Source organism: Parambassis ranga, chromosome 13 (assembly GCF_900634625.1).
Source record: "Parambassis ranga chromosome 13, fParRan2.1, whole genome shotgun sequence".
NCBI classification, from domain to species: domain Eukaryota; kingdom Metazoa; phylum Chordata; class Actinopteri; family Ambassidae; genus Parambassis; species Parambassis ranga.
In genome coordinates this window covers 22240956-22257657 of record NC_041033.1, presented here as the reverse complement: position 1 = coordinate 22257657, position 16702 = coordinate 22240956, and the positions used below count along the sequence as shown (strand labels likewise).

Sequence of the window (16702 nt, the reverse complement as noted above, 5' to 3'; positions counted from 1 at the left end):
AGCACAAACAGACACATTAACCCTTTACAGCAGACACATAGTAAACACACACACACACACACACACACACTAAGGAGATTACACCCAAAGCCAGCGTAAGCCCACTGACTGTGTTCTCACCATTTGCGTGATCTGAAGTCTCTCCCTTCACTCGCTGCTCCCGCCTCACGCGTCTCGTCTGAAGGATGAAGAGATGATCAAGAAGAGGAGGCAGCTCCACGGTGGGCTCTGTTCTCAGGAAGTGTGGAGACACCTGTGAGTCCCACCTTCATCTTCTCCAGACCTCCTCTCTGTGATCCTCTCCTCTTCTACTTTAGTTCTTCTTCTCTCTTCATTTCCTCCCAGAGCGACACTAAATCCTCAGAAGGAACTCCTCTCCCTCTTCTCTTCCTCTGTTCGTGTGAAGGTGTACAGAGCTAGAAGGAGTGAAAACCTCCCTCCTCCTCCTCCTCCTCCTCCCTCCCTCCCTCTTTCTTGATGGTATTAAAAGTGACTCGGCGAGCTGCTCATTCACTGCCACTGATCCCTGCAGAGACAGAGTTAGTGGGGGGGTGATGTAGTCCAGTCCAGGAGGCACACACACACACACACACACACACACAGAGCTACACAGACATGAATCTAATGATTCAGTCAGACTCACACGGGTCATGAATGAAGTCTGATGGTGGTGCAGGTTAAGATTAAGATTAAGATTAGTGAGGTTGATGCTGCAGGTCTGAAGATGACAGCGTCTGAAACAAAAGCCATCACATGCTCACTGAATTAGCCTGAGAAAAGAAGCCATGAGGGAAGAATTCTGTGTGAATGTACCGAAGCTTTGACCCCTCTGTGTGTTTGTTCCTTTATTTCTTTATACAGTGTTTGTATGTTTGTGTGTGAGCATGTGCCTGTTTGTTAACATACTGATACCACAGTGTTACTAATGTGATCATGTTAACTAAAAAGTTAGCTTCATACATTTGGTTAATCATATTCAGTTTAGTAATATTCCAGACAGATTAAAATGTTGTGTTTACTGCACTCTAGTGGTCACAACAAGGCATCGCAAAAATACACTTTTTACTTTGTGCTATTTTCTTTTCTTTTTGTTTTTCAGAAGTTTTTTTGGATTTACTTTTGTTTTTAAAGTTATTATTATTATTAATAGTAGTAGTAATAATAATAATAATAATAAATAATAAATATAATAAATATAATAATAATAATAATAATAATAATAATAATAATAATAATAATAATAAATATAATAATAATAATAATAATAATAATAATAATAATAATAATAATGAATTTATTGTATTTTTTTCCCAGAATCCTCTGCAGCCACTCGGGGGGGGGGGGGGGGGGGGGGTTGTGTGTGTGTGTGTGGGGGGGGGGGTTGTGTGTGTGTGGGGGGTTGGTGTTTGGAAGCATGTTACAAGGTAAATACTTTCAAAATAAAAGCAGCGATGTAGAAATAATCAAAGGGTTAATTTTCATAGAAACTCAGACTTTCTCAGTGTTTTAAACATGATCTTTTATAGTGATAATGTAACAATTTAAACACCATTCTCATCACTTTTTATTTAAACTTCTTCCTCCTTCACTTGTGTGTGATTCTTCGATATGAAAAGGATGAGATATGCTTTCTAGCCGACACAGATCACACTGATCAGAGATCAATAACGTTGCAACAGTAGAAACAGGAACAGCTTTAAAGGAGCATTTCAACAGTAATCTGTGTGCTGCTTTGTTTGTATACAAGTAAAATTCAATAAATAAATATGTGTAAAATACAGTGGAGATCCGACATGTTGACAGGCTGTTGTTTACATTTTGGTGCTGCATCCAACATCAACAACACGGGCACCATTCTTCCTCCTCCTCTCCTCCTCCTCCTCACCAGCTGTCTGCAGTCCCTCCTCCTCTGCCTCACCGGTGGATGCAGTGATACTCACAGCTACTTCCTGTTTGATGATGTCACTCTGGGCAGCCACAGCATTTTCATAGCTACCTTCCTCACAGATGGAGGAGGAGGAGGAAGAGGAGGCGATGGCGGGATCTGTGGAGTTGACAGGCGTCGGCACAGCGTTGAAGGTGACGAAGCCGATGAGGATGACCACCAGCGAGACCAGGTAGAGTCCAGAGAACTGAGGCAGGACAGGTGAAGAACTGAAGACATCTGATGATGTTCTGACACACACGTCTATGTCTGTGTGTGTGTGTGTGTGTGTGTACTCACGTTGTACTGGAAGAGGAAGACTCCACAGAAGAGGCTGAAGAGGTCAGCGGTGAGCAGGGACAGGTTGGTGGAGGTGGCGCTGCTCATCTTCATCACTATGGGCATGCAGCTGTAAAGACCGTACATACACAGCGCGTAGGCGGAGAACAGCAGCCCTGAGAGGAGACACGCTAACGCTTTATAAGGCTTCACCCAGGTCATTGATCAGTGTGCTACATGGCTCGATTGATCGATTGATCGATTGATCGATTAGCTTTGTGATAAATGTGTCATTTAATCAAGAGAAATGTTTCTCGCTGTAGGCTGGGTACTGACCAACTTGCCAGCTCCACTGGATGGTGGCCATTTCATCACGTTCCAGGATCACCCTGTGTGAAGGAACAGTAAGGTCAGATCTGATCTCACACACACACACACACACACACACACACACTTACATCTGTACAGTGCTGATGACTGTGCCGAACAGGCCGACCATGCCCAGGAACTCCACCCTGCTCAGGTTCTTCACCGTGTACTCCTGACACACGTTAGACACGGCGTACAGCGACGCACTGAGCAGCACCAGCCCGTCGCCCAGTAAGATGTTGGAGGCTGGACACACAAGAGACACGTCGGTTTGTCAGAGGCATTCTCAGGGTCTCAGTGTCAAAGAAAAATGAACAAAGACAGAAGCCACCATGATCTTCTTCTTCCTTGTCCAAACCTGGTGCCTACATTACCCACAATTCACTTCACAGCCAACAGGTGACAGCCATGGTTAGAGGGTTTATGTCTGTGGAGGTCCAGCCTGCTCTGAGCATCACCTGGACTACATGATGACCTGATCACAGTCTCACTGTGACCGTTTCAGGATTTATTGATTATAATTTGGGGGTCAAAGGTCATGGTCAGCTCAGATTGGCCTACAGTTTATACACTAGTTGTAAGGGCAAACACTGTTAGTGATGAAGAGTTCAATAAGATCATGAAAGGGTTAACTGGTTCCTTCTTCTCCACTTACTGGATCCCTGGTCTCGTCCAGCCAGCAGGTCGGCCCCCACCATGGCCCCAACGCCCAGGAGACAGATGCAGACGGCCACATAGTGGATCAGCCTGTAGCGTGTCTTCAGCGCCCACCAGGACAGAACCATCAGGACGGGGACCACGAAGCAGTCCAGCAGCTGCACAGAGGGCCGTTTGGAGGTCATTACACGCTGACGTCAAAGCGTCCGGGACAGATTCTCTCCTGACAGAAGCTGGACCTGCTCACCTGTATGCTGGTGAGGGTGGTGTATTGGTAAGCTTTCACCACGGTGTAGTTGGCTTCCACGTCCACCAGGCCCAGCAGCAGGTACTTCCACCATCTGGTCCTCAGAATCTGTAAGATATTGCCATCCCCTGCGTTTTAAAGGGGAACACCCTGAACTTCAGTACTGACAGGTTTCCCTTAGAGCCCGAGGACAGCTGACCTCCAGAGAACAAACAGACAGGTCTCCTCCTCCTTCAGGTGTGATGTCAGGGAGCCGTACCTTTTCTGCAGAGCAGCATGGACGTGTAGGTGACGCACAGCAGCACGTAGTTCAGCAGGCTCTGCAGCATGGGCGTGTTGACGTGGAAGTTCGATGCCAGGTACTGTGAGGAGACGGCTGTCCCGCAGATGAGCCCGGCCAGACCCTGACCCATCAACAGCGTCTTGGCCAGCCGCCTGAGAGAGAGAGAGAGAGAGAGAGAGAGAGAGAGAGAGAGAAGGAGGACGTTTCATCACAGCTGTGAGTCTTCGGAGGGTCGGTTAATATTCTACTCCCCGAGCAGAGCTCTGGTTGCATAAAAGGTTTTTAAAGAGTTAAAGATGAACTGTATGTAAATCAGTTTGAGTTTTCAGTGGAGGATTTGTTGTGAACCAGGGCAGGGTGCACTCTGACCTTTGACCCGAGAGTCTGGGACATTTAATGTCAGGCAGAACATGTTTTTTTAGCATATTCTGCCCATTTCACCTCCGCTCTGACATCACTACACTAATATGAACGAGCTCAACAAAACCTTTAAATAAATCAGTTTATGCAGCGTTCACTGTCCTCACCCTGCAGCAGAACGCCCCCTCTGTGGCTCAAAGCTGTCTGCTGTGAACTCTTCTGTGTTCCCAGTTGGAGTGAGCAACAAATAGACTTCCAGTCTGATCAAACTTCGCCCTCTCTCACACACGTGTTCCTTCTCTGTCCACTCACCAGGTGAAAACCTCCTTGGGGTTGAATTTTCTGCTCCTCACCAGGAGCCCGTCCCGTCGGTCCTCGGCGCTCATGTCTCTCGGTGAATCGTCGCACTGTTTAGCAGCCATGCCTGGTCCTCTGCGGTGATGGAGGAGCTCCTCTTTGAGCTTTCAGCTGTTAACTCCTTGACTTTCACCGTGTCAGAGCTGAATGATTAACTGTCTGAGAGGGCAAAGGTCAGTCTGTCACTTATCTGCTTTTGCATAATGTGTGGGATGTGAAGACAGTCTGATAAGAGGTGATGATGAAAGGTGTGTTAGGAGAAGTCATCACTGTGCTTCCTCTTTGTTTTCACTGCTGATGAGATCCTGCTTCATCAAGACTTTCATTAAATCAATAAACATGTAAAAAAATGCTGCTTTTCGAGTAATATATATATATTTTATACTCACCTATTCCCACTATCATTTACTTATTTATCTAAATAATGTACAACAATACTAAGAAATTGTTAAATATTAAGGTATTAAGAATTAAAATTGTCATGATTATTTTTTTCCTTTGTTGTGGCATTAGTTAAAGCCTGGATCTGTGTAATGATATAATGATATAATGTTGTGGAATATAAGGAGGCCAGTGTCTTTATTTATAAGATATTAAATTAATTAAAGAGTTAAATGTGTGTTTTGTTTATTTGTGTCAGTCAGTATTGATAATTAAATAAATATTAATATTAAATGTGTTTAAAAAAACCTAAAGCTGCTTTCACTGTGCAGCATGATGACGTCATGCCGAGCCGGCTGGTGTCATTCTCTCGCGAGATTCCGCGAGATGATAAGTTGAAGAAACATGGCGACGTCTAATTTGTTAAAGGTAAGGAGCGCTTAAATAGATCACATTTCCCGTATTTACGTCCACATTTACGCTCCTTATTTTCACATGTTTTCACTATTAGAGCAGATACGTGTGCTCACTATTGCGTCTTACATTCAAGAGTTCTTTTATTAAAATACGTGGAATAAATGCACAAATGTGAGCGTCTCCAGTCACAGTTGGCTCCGCTGTCGTTGTCCAGGTCCGGTGTCCCCCAAATCATTTATTTCCTTCTGCCTCGGAACTGAACAGAACCTCAGACTGAAGCCTGTGGTTCTAGTCTTAAATCAAATGTTAGCCGTTTATCGGTCGCTAATCTCTGCGACGATGAACCATCCAGAGCTCACAAAGAACCCGCATCAAACCCTCCGACCCAGCAGAACCTACAGGAAAGCGGTTCGGCACAGAACACCTCTTCTGCTACACAGCCGGGCAGCTATTCACGCTAGCTAAGTCTTGCTAACATGCTAGCGCCTTTATTTTGGCAAGCTAACTGTTGGCAGACCGATCCGCCTCCAGATGAACGTGCAGAATGCCCCGTCTGTGTCCGTAAAGGCCCGCAAGACCCCGACTAACCCGCAGCTCATCACCCTGATGATGACGTCTGATGATGAGCCGGTGGTTTAATTAACTGCTAGCCCCCGGACAGGTAGCTGCAGAGGCTAACGTGAGATGTCGCTTTGACAGGGGGCCCGCCCCCGACTGACACTTGGCCCCGGCTACTGTCAGAAGTTTTCCCCATGTAGGGTGACACAGAGCCGGTGACACAGACCTGGGGACAGCCGTTTGTTGTCTGCACTGTTATAAAGGTGGAGCCCATGATAAGGTTCATGATCTGTTCTTGTATATCATCTTTAATAGTAATTACAAAACAATAATGTGTCCTCGTCTCAGTAATTCATGCACTATCATGTATATAAAACAGGATTATATGAGTGTGGTGGACATTATTATGACGTCATGTGGCTGCATGCTGTTTCCAAACATCCATCCACGCCCTCTCTGAACCACTGAGTCCACCAGGAGACCACCAGACCTCCATTAGCTTCCTCTAACTCCTCCTGTGGGGTCCCAAGCTGATCCCGGGGCAGCTGGGGAGGTGTGTCCTCTCCATCAGGTCCACAACATCCACATGGAAATAATTAGTCCTTCTCCAGTGTCTCCAGCATAGATCTGCTTCAGCACTCGGCCTCCACTTGAGGAGAATGACATGGATTGTTTTATATAAACAGGGTGATTTAAGCTTTTTCAGCATTTGAATTATTGTACGTGACGTTTGTCTCTGAGTACCTCGGCCTTCTCCTCGGCCTTCTCCTCTGTTCTCATCGCTGGTTTTTCCTCCCCCCTTCTTCATCCCACTCCACCCATCCCACCACTCCTCCTTCAGAACAAGGGGTCCCTGCAGTTTGAGGACAAGTGGGATCTGATGCGGCCCATCGTTCTCAAGCTGCTCAGACAGGAGGCGGTCACCAAGCAGCAGTGGTTCGACTTGTTCTCGTAAGAACTGCTCTTTGCTTTGTCTTTATAGAAGTTTGACATTATTTTAAACACAGACGGGCCGGCAAGTCATGGCACCGCACACACAGGCTGGGCCTGTTTTATACCACCAGCTGTTGTAATCCACATAACCCTCCTGACAATGGCATACACTTGTAGGTAAGCCTGGCCTGCTGTGTGTCCCACGTATAAAACCTGGGATGGAAGATGTAGGATGATCATATTTAGCAGGTATGAGGAGGATTGTATCAGAGTTAGTTATAAAATGACTTCTATCCCAATAACACTAATGTGAAGAGTAGAAGTGTCTGAGAGCAGGAGGAAGTCGGTTACTTCTCTTTAGGTCTTAGGAAAGAGGATTATAAGTGGATAACAGGAACTCCCAGAGTTCATTCATGGTTCATTATCTTCTGTCAAAAGAGATCACTTCTCAAAGTTTATAACACAAGATATGTGTAAGCAAATATTAGGAGGGAGTCTGAGGTTTGGATCCATACACATGCAGCTCACCATGTGCTGCTGCTGCTGCTGCACAGACTGAGGTGATCATGAGCAGAGCTCAGTCTGTCTCTGTCTGCAGAGACTGTGACTTTAAGGTGAAATTACAACTTTTTTTTTTTGCTATTCTTAGCTTCCAGGCTCTTTGCTTGAAATAACTTTTGCTGATGAGAAGTATCACAGATGTGTGTTGTTGCCTGGCAACCTCAGGATGGACCAGGGTGTTCCAAAGCTCTGTTGTCTGCAGTGGCAGCCTTCTGTTGGTAGACATATAGACATCCATACAGACAGGCTTAGATGAGCCCAGGACCCTGAAAAGAATCTCAAATAGACAAGCTAACTGCTACTTGCTAGCTTTCAAACATCCTCATTGGCTTGTTGTGTTTCCTCTTTGATCTGATTGGTTGGCACGTGGTCGGTGGTGACTGACAGATGGTTCATCCTTTAGCTGCTGACATATTCCTTTGAACGACCGGTCCTTTAAAAACAGTTGAAGTGCCGGGTTAGCGTGAGTGGACACGTTCTGAGTGCTAATTTCTTTATTTCATCTTTATGTTATTGATTATTTTTCTGTATGTTTTAGAATACGGATTGTTTATAGTGCTGGCGAGGTCTAAAGAAAGATGCTCTGTTAATAAAACGTACCTACTGAACCATCTGCTGAATCACATGTTGAGGTGTCCTGTGTCTTTGTCCCCTGTCCTCCAGAGATGTCCATGCCGTGTGTCTATGGGATGATAAAGGACCAGCCAAAATCCACCAAGCCCTCAAAGAGGACATCCTCGACTTCATCAAACAAGCACAAGCTGTAGGTGGAGTGTGGGTGTTAGTGAGCGGTGACATCCCTGTCTGTTAGTCTGAGGGTCAGGGGGTCAAAGGGTCAAAGGGTCAGGTCTGAAAACCTCCCACCTGTATCAGTAGAGTTAAGCTGATGCTATGTTTTGAATGAAAAATGCTAACTTCCCTTTGCTTTGCACATTATAAATGGAGGAGGCCCCGGTTTCAGTAGTCATGCTGCCTTGTGTGTAACAAAGCATTGATGTTTGTTGTTGACCTTTGTCACCTGTAACTTCTGGCCTCTCTCTGTTGTCATGGCAGCGGGTGCTGAGCCACCAGGACGACACGGCACTGCTGAAAGCCTACATCGTGGAGTGGAGGAAGTTCTTCACTCAGTGCGACATCCTGCCCAAACCCTTCTGTCAGCTGGAGATCACGCTAATGGGCAAACAAGGCAGCAACAAGAAAACAAACATGGAGGACAGCATCGTACGCAAGGTGAGGGGAGCAGGTGGGGGGTGGGCGGTCACTGAGCGATGATATGTGATGGAAAACAGAGCAGGAGAGGAGACGTGATCTAATGTAGCGTACGATTTGCACCGGCCTTTTCTTGTGTAGCTGATGCTCGACACGTGGAACGAGTCGATCTTCTCCAACATCAAGAGCCGCCTGCAGGACAGCGCCATGAAGCTGGTGCACGCCGAGAGGCTGGGCGAGGCCTTCGACTCCCAGCTCGTTATCGGCGTACGAGAGTCATACGGTGAGGCTGACGCCACGCAACAACAACAACAACCATGCATTATTTTAAATATACAACATTCAGGTTAATCACCATTCTGTGTGCTTCTCTCCCACCAGTCAACCTCTGTTCTAACCCAGAGGACAAGCTGCAGATCTACAGGGATAACTTTGAGAAAGCCTACCTGGACTCCACGGAGAGGTTCTACAGAACGCAGGCCCCGTCCTACCTGCAACAGAACGGAGTCCAGAACTACATGAAATATGTACGCATCGCTAAGACTGATTATTAATGAGTAGCAGCGTTGTTATGATGGATGTGTTTATTTTTCAATGTGGAACAAGCTTGGATTAAAGGAGCTTAATAGTGACACCTCAGGCCATTTAGAGAACTACACTCAGCCCTGCACTGCCAACTCAAGCTGTAAAACCTACTGAGGAAGGTCTGAATGTGTGAACCAGGTTACAGCCTGAGTACATAGTTGGTTAATACACACTTTATATGTTGAAACACTTTCCTTCGGTGAATTATTCGGTGTTTGTATAACCTTTATGAATGATCTGTGTTGTGTTGACTTGTGTGTCTTCGTAGGCAGATGCGAAGCTGAGAGAAGAGGAGAAGAGAGCACTTAGATACTTAGAAACACGTCGTGAATGTAACTCTGTTCAAGCAGTAAGTGTCTCGTGTTTATCTTTCAGCTCATTTCTTCCTCTTGTTTCAGTTTGCACAGCTTGTGTCTTTAAATGTGTGTGACACCTGCTTGTCTTTGTTTCCTGTGTGTCCTCACAGCTTATGGAGTGTTGTGTGAACGCTCTGGTGACCTCGTTCAAAGAGACCATCTTAGCTGAATGTCCAGGGATGATCAAACGCAACGAGACAGACAGTGAGTTCCTCTGCGCCGCTGTTTGCTTCACATCAGCACACAGAATAATTGAAACGTGTGTTACGAAACACAAAATAGTCGATGTCATTTTCGTGTCCTCGTCCCACCTCAGAGCTGCACCTGATGTTTTCACTGATGGACAAGGTGCCCAGCGGGATCGAGCCCATGCTGAAGGACCTGGAGGAACACATCGTCAGCGCTGGCCTGGCAGACATGGTGGCTGCTGCTGAGACTATCACTACTGTACGTGCACAAGCATTAGTTAGTGTGTGTCTGTTTTACACATACTTAGCATTCAGGTGTGTGTGTTTGTGTGCGTCTGTCCAGGACTCTGAGAAGTACGTAGAGCAGTTGCTGACCCTGTTTAACCGCTTCAGTAAACTGGTGAAGGAGGCTTTCCAGGACGACCCTCGCTTCCTCACAGCGAGAGATAAGGTGCGTGCTCTCTGACTTTTCCAAGCCTTTGGTTGTAGTCGGGGTGTCGAGCAGCTTCCTGTAAATAAACTGAGGGTGTTAAGGAGCATTTTTTGACTGCCGTGCATCCCTGAACAAAACAATTAAACAGAAAATGTACGAATTTTATTGATTTTTGCATCATTTTAATTTGAAGACACGCTTTAATGTGTCACTGCGTGTGAAGTGTTTTCTGATTTACCAAAGCAAACTGTTAATAAACCCTTTCATGGTGGTTACATGCACATTTCTCCCTCTCAGGCTTACAAAGCTGTTGTCAACGATGCTACGATCTTCAAACTGGAGTTGCCAATGAAACAGAAGGGGTGAGTGCGACGGTCACAGTGTCCTGCAGGACGTGGAATGACCTGGTGTTAACTGTGTGTCTCCCTGTTTGACCAGTGTGGGTATGAAGACTCAGCCGGAGTCCAAGTGTCCTGAGCTGCTGGCAAACTACTGTGACATGCTGCTGAGGAAAACTCCGCTCAGTAAGAAGCTCACCTCAGAGGAGATCGAGCTCAAACTCAAAGAAGTGGTGAGACCGCTCAGACACAAACATTTCCCCCACACAGTAACTGTGTGTCACACAGATGCATTCAGAGTCTGTCTGAAAGCTGACGCTCAGCTGATTGTCTCCGCGTGTCTCAGAGCGCTCAGTCTTCTCACTGATGTCCTCTCCCACCTTTCCTCCTCACAGCTCTTGGTGTTGAAGTACGTCCAGAACAAAGACGTGTTTATGCGTTACCACAAAGCTCATCTGACCCGGCGCCTGATTCTGGACATTTCAGCAGACAGCGAGATCGAAGAGAACATGGTGGAGTGGCTGAGGGTGAGTAATGCCAGAGCCAGGGGTTCCTTCTTGTCTTGTCTGTCCTCTGGTCAGTCCACTGGAGACAGGGGATAACCTCACTGACCCACACTGAAAACAGATTCCCTGACTCATGCAGTGTGTGTTGGAAGAACTCTGCTGGTGGTTCACTGACCTGTATCCATGCCGAGTGTGTGTGAACCAGCACAGAGCATCAGAGCTGGAAAAGATTAACATTGACAGAGCAGTGGATGCACACAGTGCAGTAAACTCACCTGTTCTCACCTTTTGTTTTCATGTCTGTGTGTGTCTGTGTGTGTGTCTGTGTGTGTCTGTGTGTGTCTGTCTGTGTGTGTGTGTGTGTGTGTGTGTGTGTGTGTGTGTCTGTGTGTGTGTGTGTGTCTGTGTGTGTCTGTCTGTGTCTGTCTGTGTGTGTGTGTGTGTGTGTGTGTGTGTGTGTGTGTGTGTGTGTCTGTGTGTGTCTGTGTGTGTCTGTCTGTGTGTGTGTGTGTGTGTGTGTGTGTGTGTGTGTCTGTGTGTGTGTCTGTGTGTCTGTCTGTGTGTGTGTGTGTGTCTGTGTGTGTGTGTCTGTGTGTCTGTGTGTGTCTCTGTTTGTGTGTCTGTGTCTCTGTGTCTGTGTCTGTGTGTGTCTGTCTGTGTGTGTGTGTCTGTGTCTGTGTCTGTGTGTGTGTCTGTGTGTGTGTGTCTGTGTGTCTGTGTGTGTCTCTGTTTGTGTGTCTGTGTCTCTGTGTCTGTGTCCGTGTGTGTGTCTGTGTGTGTGTGTCTGTGTGTGTGTCTGTGTGTCTGTCTGTGTGTGTGTGTCTGTGTGTGTGTCTGTGTGTTTGTGTCTGTGTGTGTGTGTCTGTGTCTGTGTGTCTGTCTGTGTGTTTGTGTCTGTGTGTGTGTCTGTGTGTCTGTGTGTGTGTGTCTGTGTGTGTCTGTGTGTGTGTCTGTGTGTCTGTGTGTCTGTGTGTGTGTGTGTCTGTGTGTGTGTGTCTGTGTCTGTGTGTGTGTCTGTGTGTGTGTGTCTGTGTGTGTGTCTGTGTGTCTGTCTGTGTGTGTGTGTGTCTGTGTCTGTGTCTGTGTGTCTGTCTGTGTGTTTGTGTCTGTGTGTGTGTGTCTGTGTCTGTGTCTGTCTGTGTGTTTGTGTCTGTGTGTGTGTATGTGTGTGTCTGTGTGTGTGTCTGTGTGTGTCTGTGTGTGTCTGTGTGTGTTTGGGGCCTCAGGAAGTAGGAATGCCTGCAGATTATGTGAACAAGCTGGCCAGGATGTTCCAGGACATCAAAGTCTCAGAGGATCTCAATCAGGTCTTCAAAGAGATGCACAAACACAACAAGCTGGCACTGCCAGGTAACACACACACACACACACACAAGCTGTCATCATTACATGCAAACACACTCTGTTGACGTCTAGCTTCCTTACTCACCTTCCCCTCTCGTCCTCTCTGCAGCGGACAGCGTCAACATTAAAATCCTGAATGCAGGCGCCTGGGCTCGGAGCAGTGAGAAGGTTTTCGTGTCGCTGCCCACAGAGCTGGAGGACCTGATCCCCGAGGTGGAGGACTTCTACAAGAGGAATCACAGCGGCCGCAAACTGCACTGGCATCACCTCATGTCCAACGGCATTGTGAGTACAGAGCAGCCGAGGGTCGGGCTGACTCCACAGCTCCTGATCCCCCACTGTAGACCTTGAAGGGGACAGACTCTCACCCTCTGTGCTCATCTCCGGTTCAGATCACCTTCAAGAACGAGGTGGGTCAGTATGACCTGGAGGTGACGACGTTCCAGCTGGCGGTGCTGTTTGCCTGGAACCAGAGGCCGCGGGAGAGAATCAGCTTTGAGAACCTCAAACTGGCCACAGAGCTGCCGGATGCAGAGCTACGCCGAACCCTCTGGGTCAGGACGAGCACGTCGAACCAGTGCTATGACTTTACGATGCCGTTTCCTGTCTCTAGGTTTGATTTTGTGCTGCTCTGTCCTCTCTGTTCAGTCTCTGGTTGCCTTCCCGAAGCTGAAAAGACAGGTGTTGTCATACGACCCTCCGGTCAGCTCGCCCAAAGACTTCACAGACGGCACTCTGTTCTATGTCAACCAGGAGTTCTCGCTCATGTACGTGTCATACTCCACTTATGTACTGTTTTAAGTAACCAGGTCATACTATCATGCATTGTGAGGGATGTGGGGAATATTGATTATCTGTGTTTTTGGGTCTCATCATGTTTTTTCTTCAGCAAAAACTCCAAAGTCCAGAAGCGGGGAAAGATCAATTTGATTGGACGGTTGCAGCTAACGACAGAGCGAATGAGAGAGGAGGAGAACGAAGGAATCGTTCAGCTTAGAATTCTCAGAACTCAGGTACAAAATGTTTATCTGCCATCTTACTTCTTTGGCCTTTTAATTACTTGCAAGAAAAAAAAGCAGGTATGTGGACAGGGTCTAAGGAAGCAGAGGAGTCAGACATGGGAGGGACAGCTGCTGGAGTCCACAAACATTTGACAGGACAGCTTTGGTCCACACATGGACCACACATGATCCCCCAAAAGGAACAGGGAGAGACAGACGCAGCACAGACCGAGAGCCACAGACACAGAGCCCAGTGCATTCTGGGTGCTGGAGCTCCTCTGCTCCAGTAGCACCAAGTTCAAACATGTCAGGTGAAATCTTATTTTTCCTCTGCAGGAGGCCATCATCCAGATCATGAAGATGAGGAAGCGGATCAGTAACGCCCAGCTGCAGACGGAGCTGGTGGAGATCCTGAAGAACATGTTTCTGCCTCAGAAGAAGATGATCAAGGAGCAGATCGAGTGGCTCATCGAGCACAAGTACATAAAGAGGGACGAGGCGGACATCAACACCTTCATCTACATGGCCTAGGCAGCGAGGGAAGAGCCTGTTTTCTGCTGTTTTTGTACTACTGGCCTGCAGCTGGCGCTTTAGAAAGTGTCTGAGGACGTGGAGACAAGGAGGAGCCTCTGCAACACCCGTGTGGATATTTTTTGTGTTTGTGAGACGCCAGTGTGTCGGAGTGTCATTTCAAGACGGTAGCGTTGAGTCATTGGGCCGTCTGTTTGTCTCTGCTGCCCTCTGGTGTCCGATCAGAGGAGAGGCGCGGCAGTGCGTGCTGCCTGCCAGCAGCAGCTCAGAAGAAGAAGAAAAAAAAAAGTGACATAATTAATTTAAATACTTCCTGCCTTACTTTCATCAGCAACAGACTGGAAGAGGTGGAGGAGAGAGGAGGGAAAGGAGGACAGACGCAACACGCTGAAATCAATCCTTTGCTTTCACTTGATGCCACAGCTGCCGGCTCTGCGGCAGCCATTTTGCATCCCTCCCTCCTCTGCATTGGTCTCATTTTTCGAACAGGGAATGCAAAAAAAAAAAAAAAAAAAAAAGCCACAAGTTAAAGCTGCCTGGGTGGAGGAGGGGACACGGAGAGAGACTAGTTCAACCTACCGAGGAGTATTTTGCCAAATTGTGTGTGAGTGTGTGCGTGTGTGTGTGTTTGAGTGCATGGTGTGTATCTGGTCTTTTTAGATGTGTGTGTGTGTGTGTGCACTTTGAACAGCATGCTGCTCTATGATTTTGAATCTGTCACACTTTGAAGCGCTGACGTTTGTTTTCTGTTTATCTGTTTATCAGCAGGTCAACAAGGTTCTCTGTTAAGTTTCGAATCCTTATTGGACAATTATGACATTATTTATTGGATGTAAAAACCCCATGCTTTGAACATTATGAGATTAAATAATGATCCATCAGAGACGGACACGTTTAAAAACTGTGACCAGGTACTTTTTAAAAAAAAAAACAGTTCAGACCAAAAGTATTTGGACAGTGACACACGTCTTGTATAATGGCTGCTACAGTGAAGTGCCAGGTCAATGCTTTAAATTTACACTGAAGGGCTGAGGAGTGAAGGCCAGCAACAAAGTGCCAAAACCTGCAGTTCCTCTAGTGGCCGGCTACCAGCTCTAAGACAGAGGAACGGTCTGTTTGAATTCTATTCTAATATATAATCAATACTGTTTCAGCCAAAAATAAAATGAGATGTAAACATGCTCAGCACCCTCTATGTGAACTGCACAAGGAGACGAACAGGAAATGGACCGTCTCTCTCCATAAAACGGGTCTGGTGGAGATTCCCAGTTAATCCAAATAGGCTGCAGCAGGGGGCAGCACGGCGTCCGAGCAAACGGGTTCTGAAGACTCCGGTTCTTATTTTTTTTTTAATCCTTCTCTTTCCATCGGTCCAGCTTCCATGACTCCAGCTGTTTCTGCCTTTCGTTCTTTCTTGTTCTGCATTTTGTACTGAGTCCTCTGGATCAATACGCTCCTCAGCATGTGCGATCACTGATAACATGAGGAGCATCCTGACTTGCTGTGCAATCATGAAAGAACGCAGTAAAAGTGTCCGGATACTTAAACTCTGAGCACAGGGTGTCATGTGGGCCCTTATTGTCACTTAATGTAGAATCACACTATTGGAACCGATCAAAGCTGACTTGCACCTCGTTGATGCTGGGCCTGTTGGAACCCCGGGGAGTGTTAGTCAGCCCCAACTGAAATATTTCTGTCAGTAAAGGTCAATGAACGCTGTAACTGTCCAAATACTTCCAGTAAACCAGAACTGTAGCTGCTGAGACTTCATGACGATGTGAACGAGCTGCTGTTTTTATACTCTTCATTGGTTCTTTCCTTGCTCTCAGTCCAACACAATCAAACACAGAAAGGTCACATATCAGCCATGTTTACCGAGGAGGAGGAGGTCTCACTCCTCCGGGAGTTCAGATATTATTCGCTGTAGAAATAACAGTGGATGTGATGCTTCAGTCGTTTTGATGATTAAATTCAAATTTGTATCAAAGTTTTCGGCTCTTTAGTCATCACAGCATGTTTTTGCACTGACCCGGCCAGGACCCGGTGTCTGAGTGTGGATCTTTCCTGCTGCACTTCTTCAGCCACAGCAGCACAGGGGTCACACGTTTGGTTCCTTGACCTGGAACTGGAACTAGAAGCCTGAGGTGTCTGGTAGGAGCACAGGAACCCATCACAGCAGAGGAGAACGTGTTGTTAAACTCTGAAATGTTGCATTGGGCTTTTGAATGATGATGTTGTCAGAGAATAGATGGAAGGATTAGTGGAAGGGCCATTTCATATTTTACTAATTCTGTCCTTTGCTTTGTGACAAGACAGAAGGACACTAATGAAATGACTCAATTTGCCTCCAATACTTGATAAAAAATGTGCAACAAGTAGCAATTGGAAGTTAACTGAGACTCTGAAGAGGTCAACGCTGGAAAAGTCCTTCTGAGGTTTGTTCGTCCTCCCAGGCTGGATGCCTTTGTCTCTTCCCTCGCCGCTGCTGCTGCTGCTTTTACACGTTTAATGACAATAACTCACACGAGGTCTGTGGCGGCTGCAGAAACAACATCCGTCACTCTGCACTGACCTGGACATCACATTCTGTGCAGTGGAGGAGAGTCCACGGTGAATGTGGGGATTTCTTTTTTTCTTCTTAAGTATTTATGACGAACGTTTCTGTTTTTCATGTCTTGTTTTTTGTTTTTTTTATTTTTCAATAGTTCCACTCCCTCCTCACAGATCTGTTCATGTGTCTTCAAATCCAGGGTGTCGGTTCTAATCCTGTGTCTCACGCCTCTGAATGCGGGCAGCGTGTTGTACCTGAGATGAAGCCACATTATGGAGTTTTCTTCTCTATGCACAGGCGGACAGGCACGAGTTACACTCATCCAGTCAGTCAG

General features: G+C 46.7%; 3 protein-coding genes across 3 annotated transcripts in view; 1 reads left to right on the top strand and 2 right to left on the bottom strand.

The window, feature by feature from the left end:
- Positions 1-4563, bottom strand: part of LOC114445009 (solute carrier family 35 member F2-like) — a 4825-nt gene extending 262 nt beyond the window's left edge. The window contains exons 1-8 of the mRNA XM_028419933.1: positions 4432-4563; positions 3736-3911; positions 3477-3604; positions 3228-3387; positions 2662-2818; positions 2540-2592; positions 2225-2379; positions 1919-2132 (exon numbers count right to left, since the gene is read on the bottom strand). Coding sequence (XP_028275734.1) covers positions 1919-2132; positions 2225-2379; positions 2540-2592; positions 2662-2818; positions 3228-3387; positions 3477-3604; positions 3736-3911; positions 4432-4541 — 1153 coding nt within the window. The 5' untranslated portion in view covers positions 4542-4563. The remainder of the gene's footprint in view (positions 1-1918; positions 2133-2224; positions 2380-2539; positions 2593-2661; positions 2819-3227; positions 3388-3476; positions 3605-3735; positions 3912-4431) is intronic.
- The window catches only part of LOC114444601 (scavenger receptor cysteine-rich type 1 protein M130-like), a 902860-nt gene that overhangs the window by 700415 nt on the left and 185743 nt on the right, over positions 1-16702 (bottom strand). The gene's annotated exons all lie outside the window — the stretch shown is intronic.
- LOC114444605 (cullin-5) lies at positions 5233-15804 on the top strand. Its single transcript, XM_028419321.1, has 19 exons — positions 5233-5286; positions 6674-6783; positions 7990-8089; positions 8380-8556; positions 8677-8818; positions 8917-9062; positions 9389-9469; positions 9587-9680; positions 9793-9923; positions 10008-10115; positions 10395-10459; positions 10536-10668; positions 10831-10962; positions 12168-12291; positions 12395-12570; positions 12678-12839; positions 12934-13052; positions 13175-13298; positions 13623-15804. Exons 1-19 carry the CDS (start codon positions 5263-5265, stop codon positions 13815-13817), a joined length of 2343 nt encoding a protein of 780 aa, XP_028275122.1. The 5' UTR covers positions 5233-5262; the 3' UTR covers positions 13818-15804.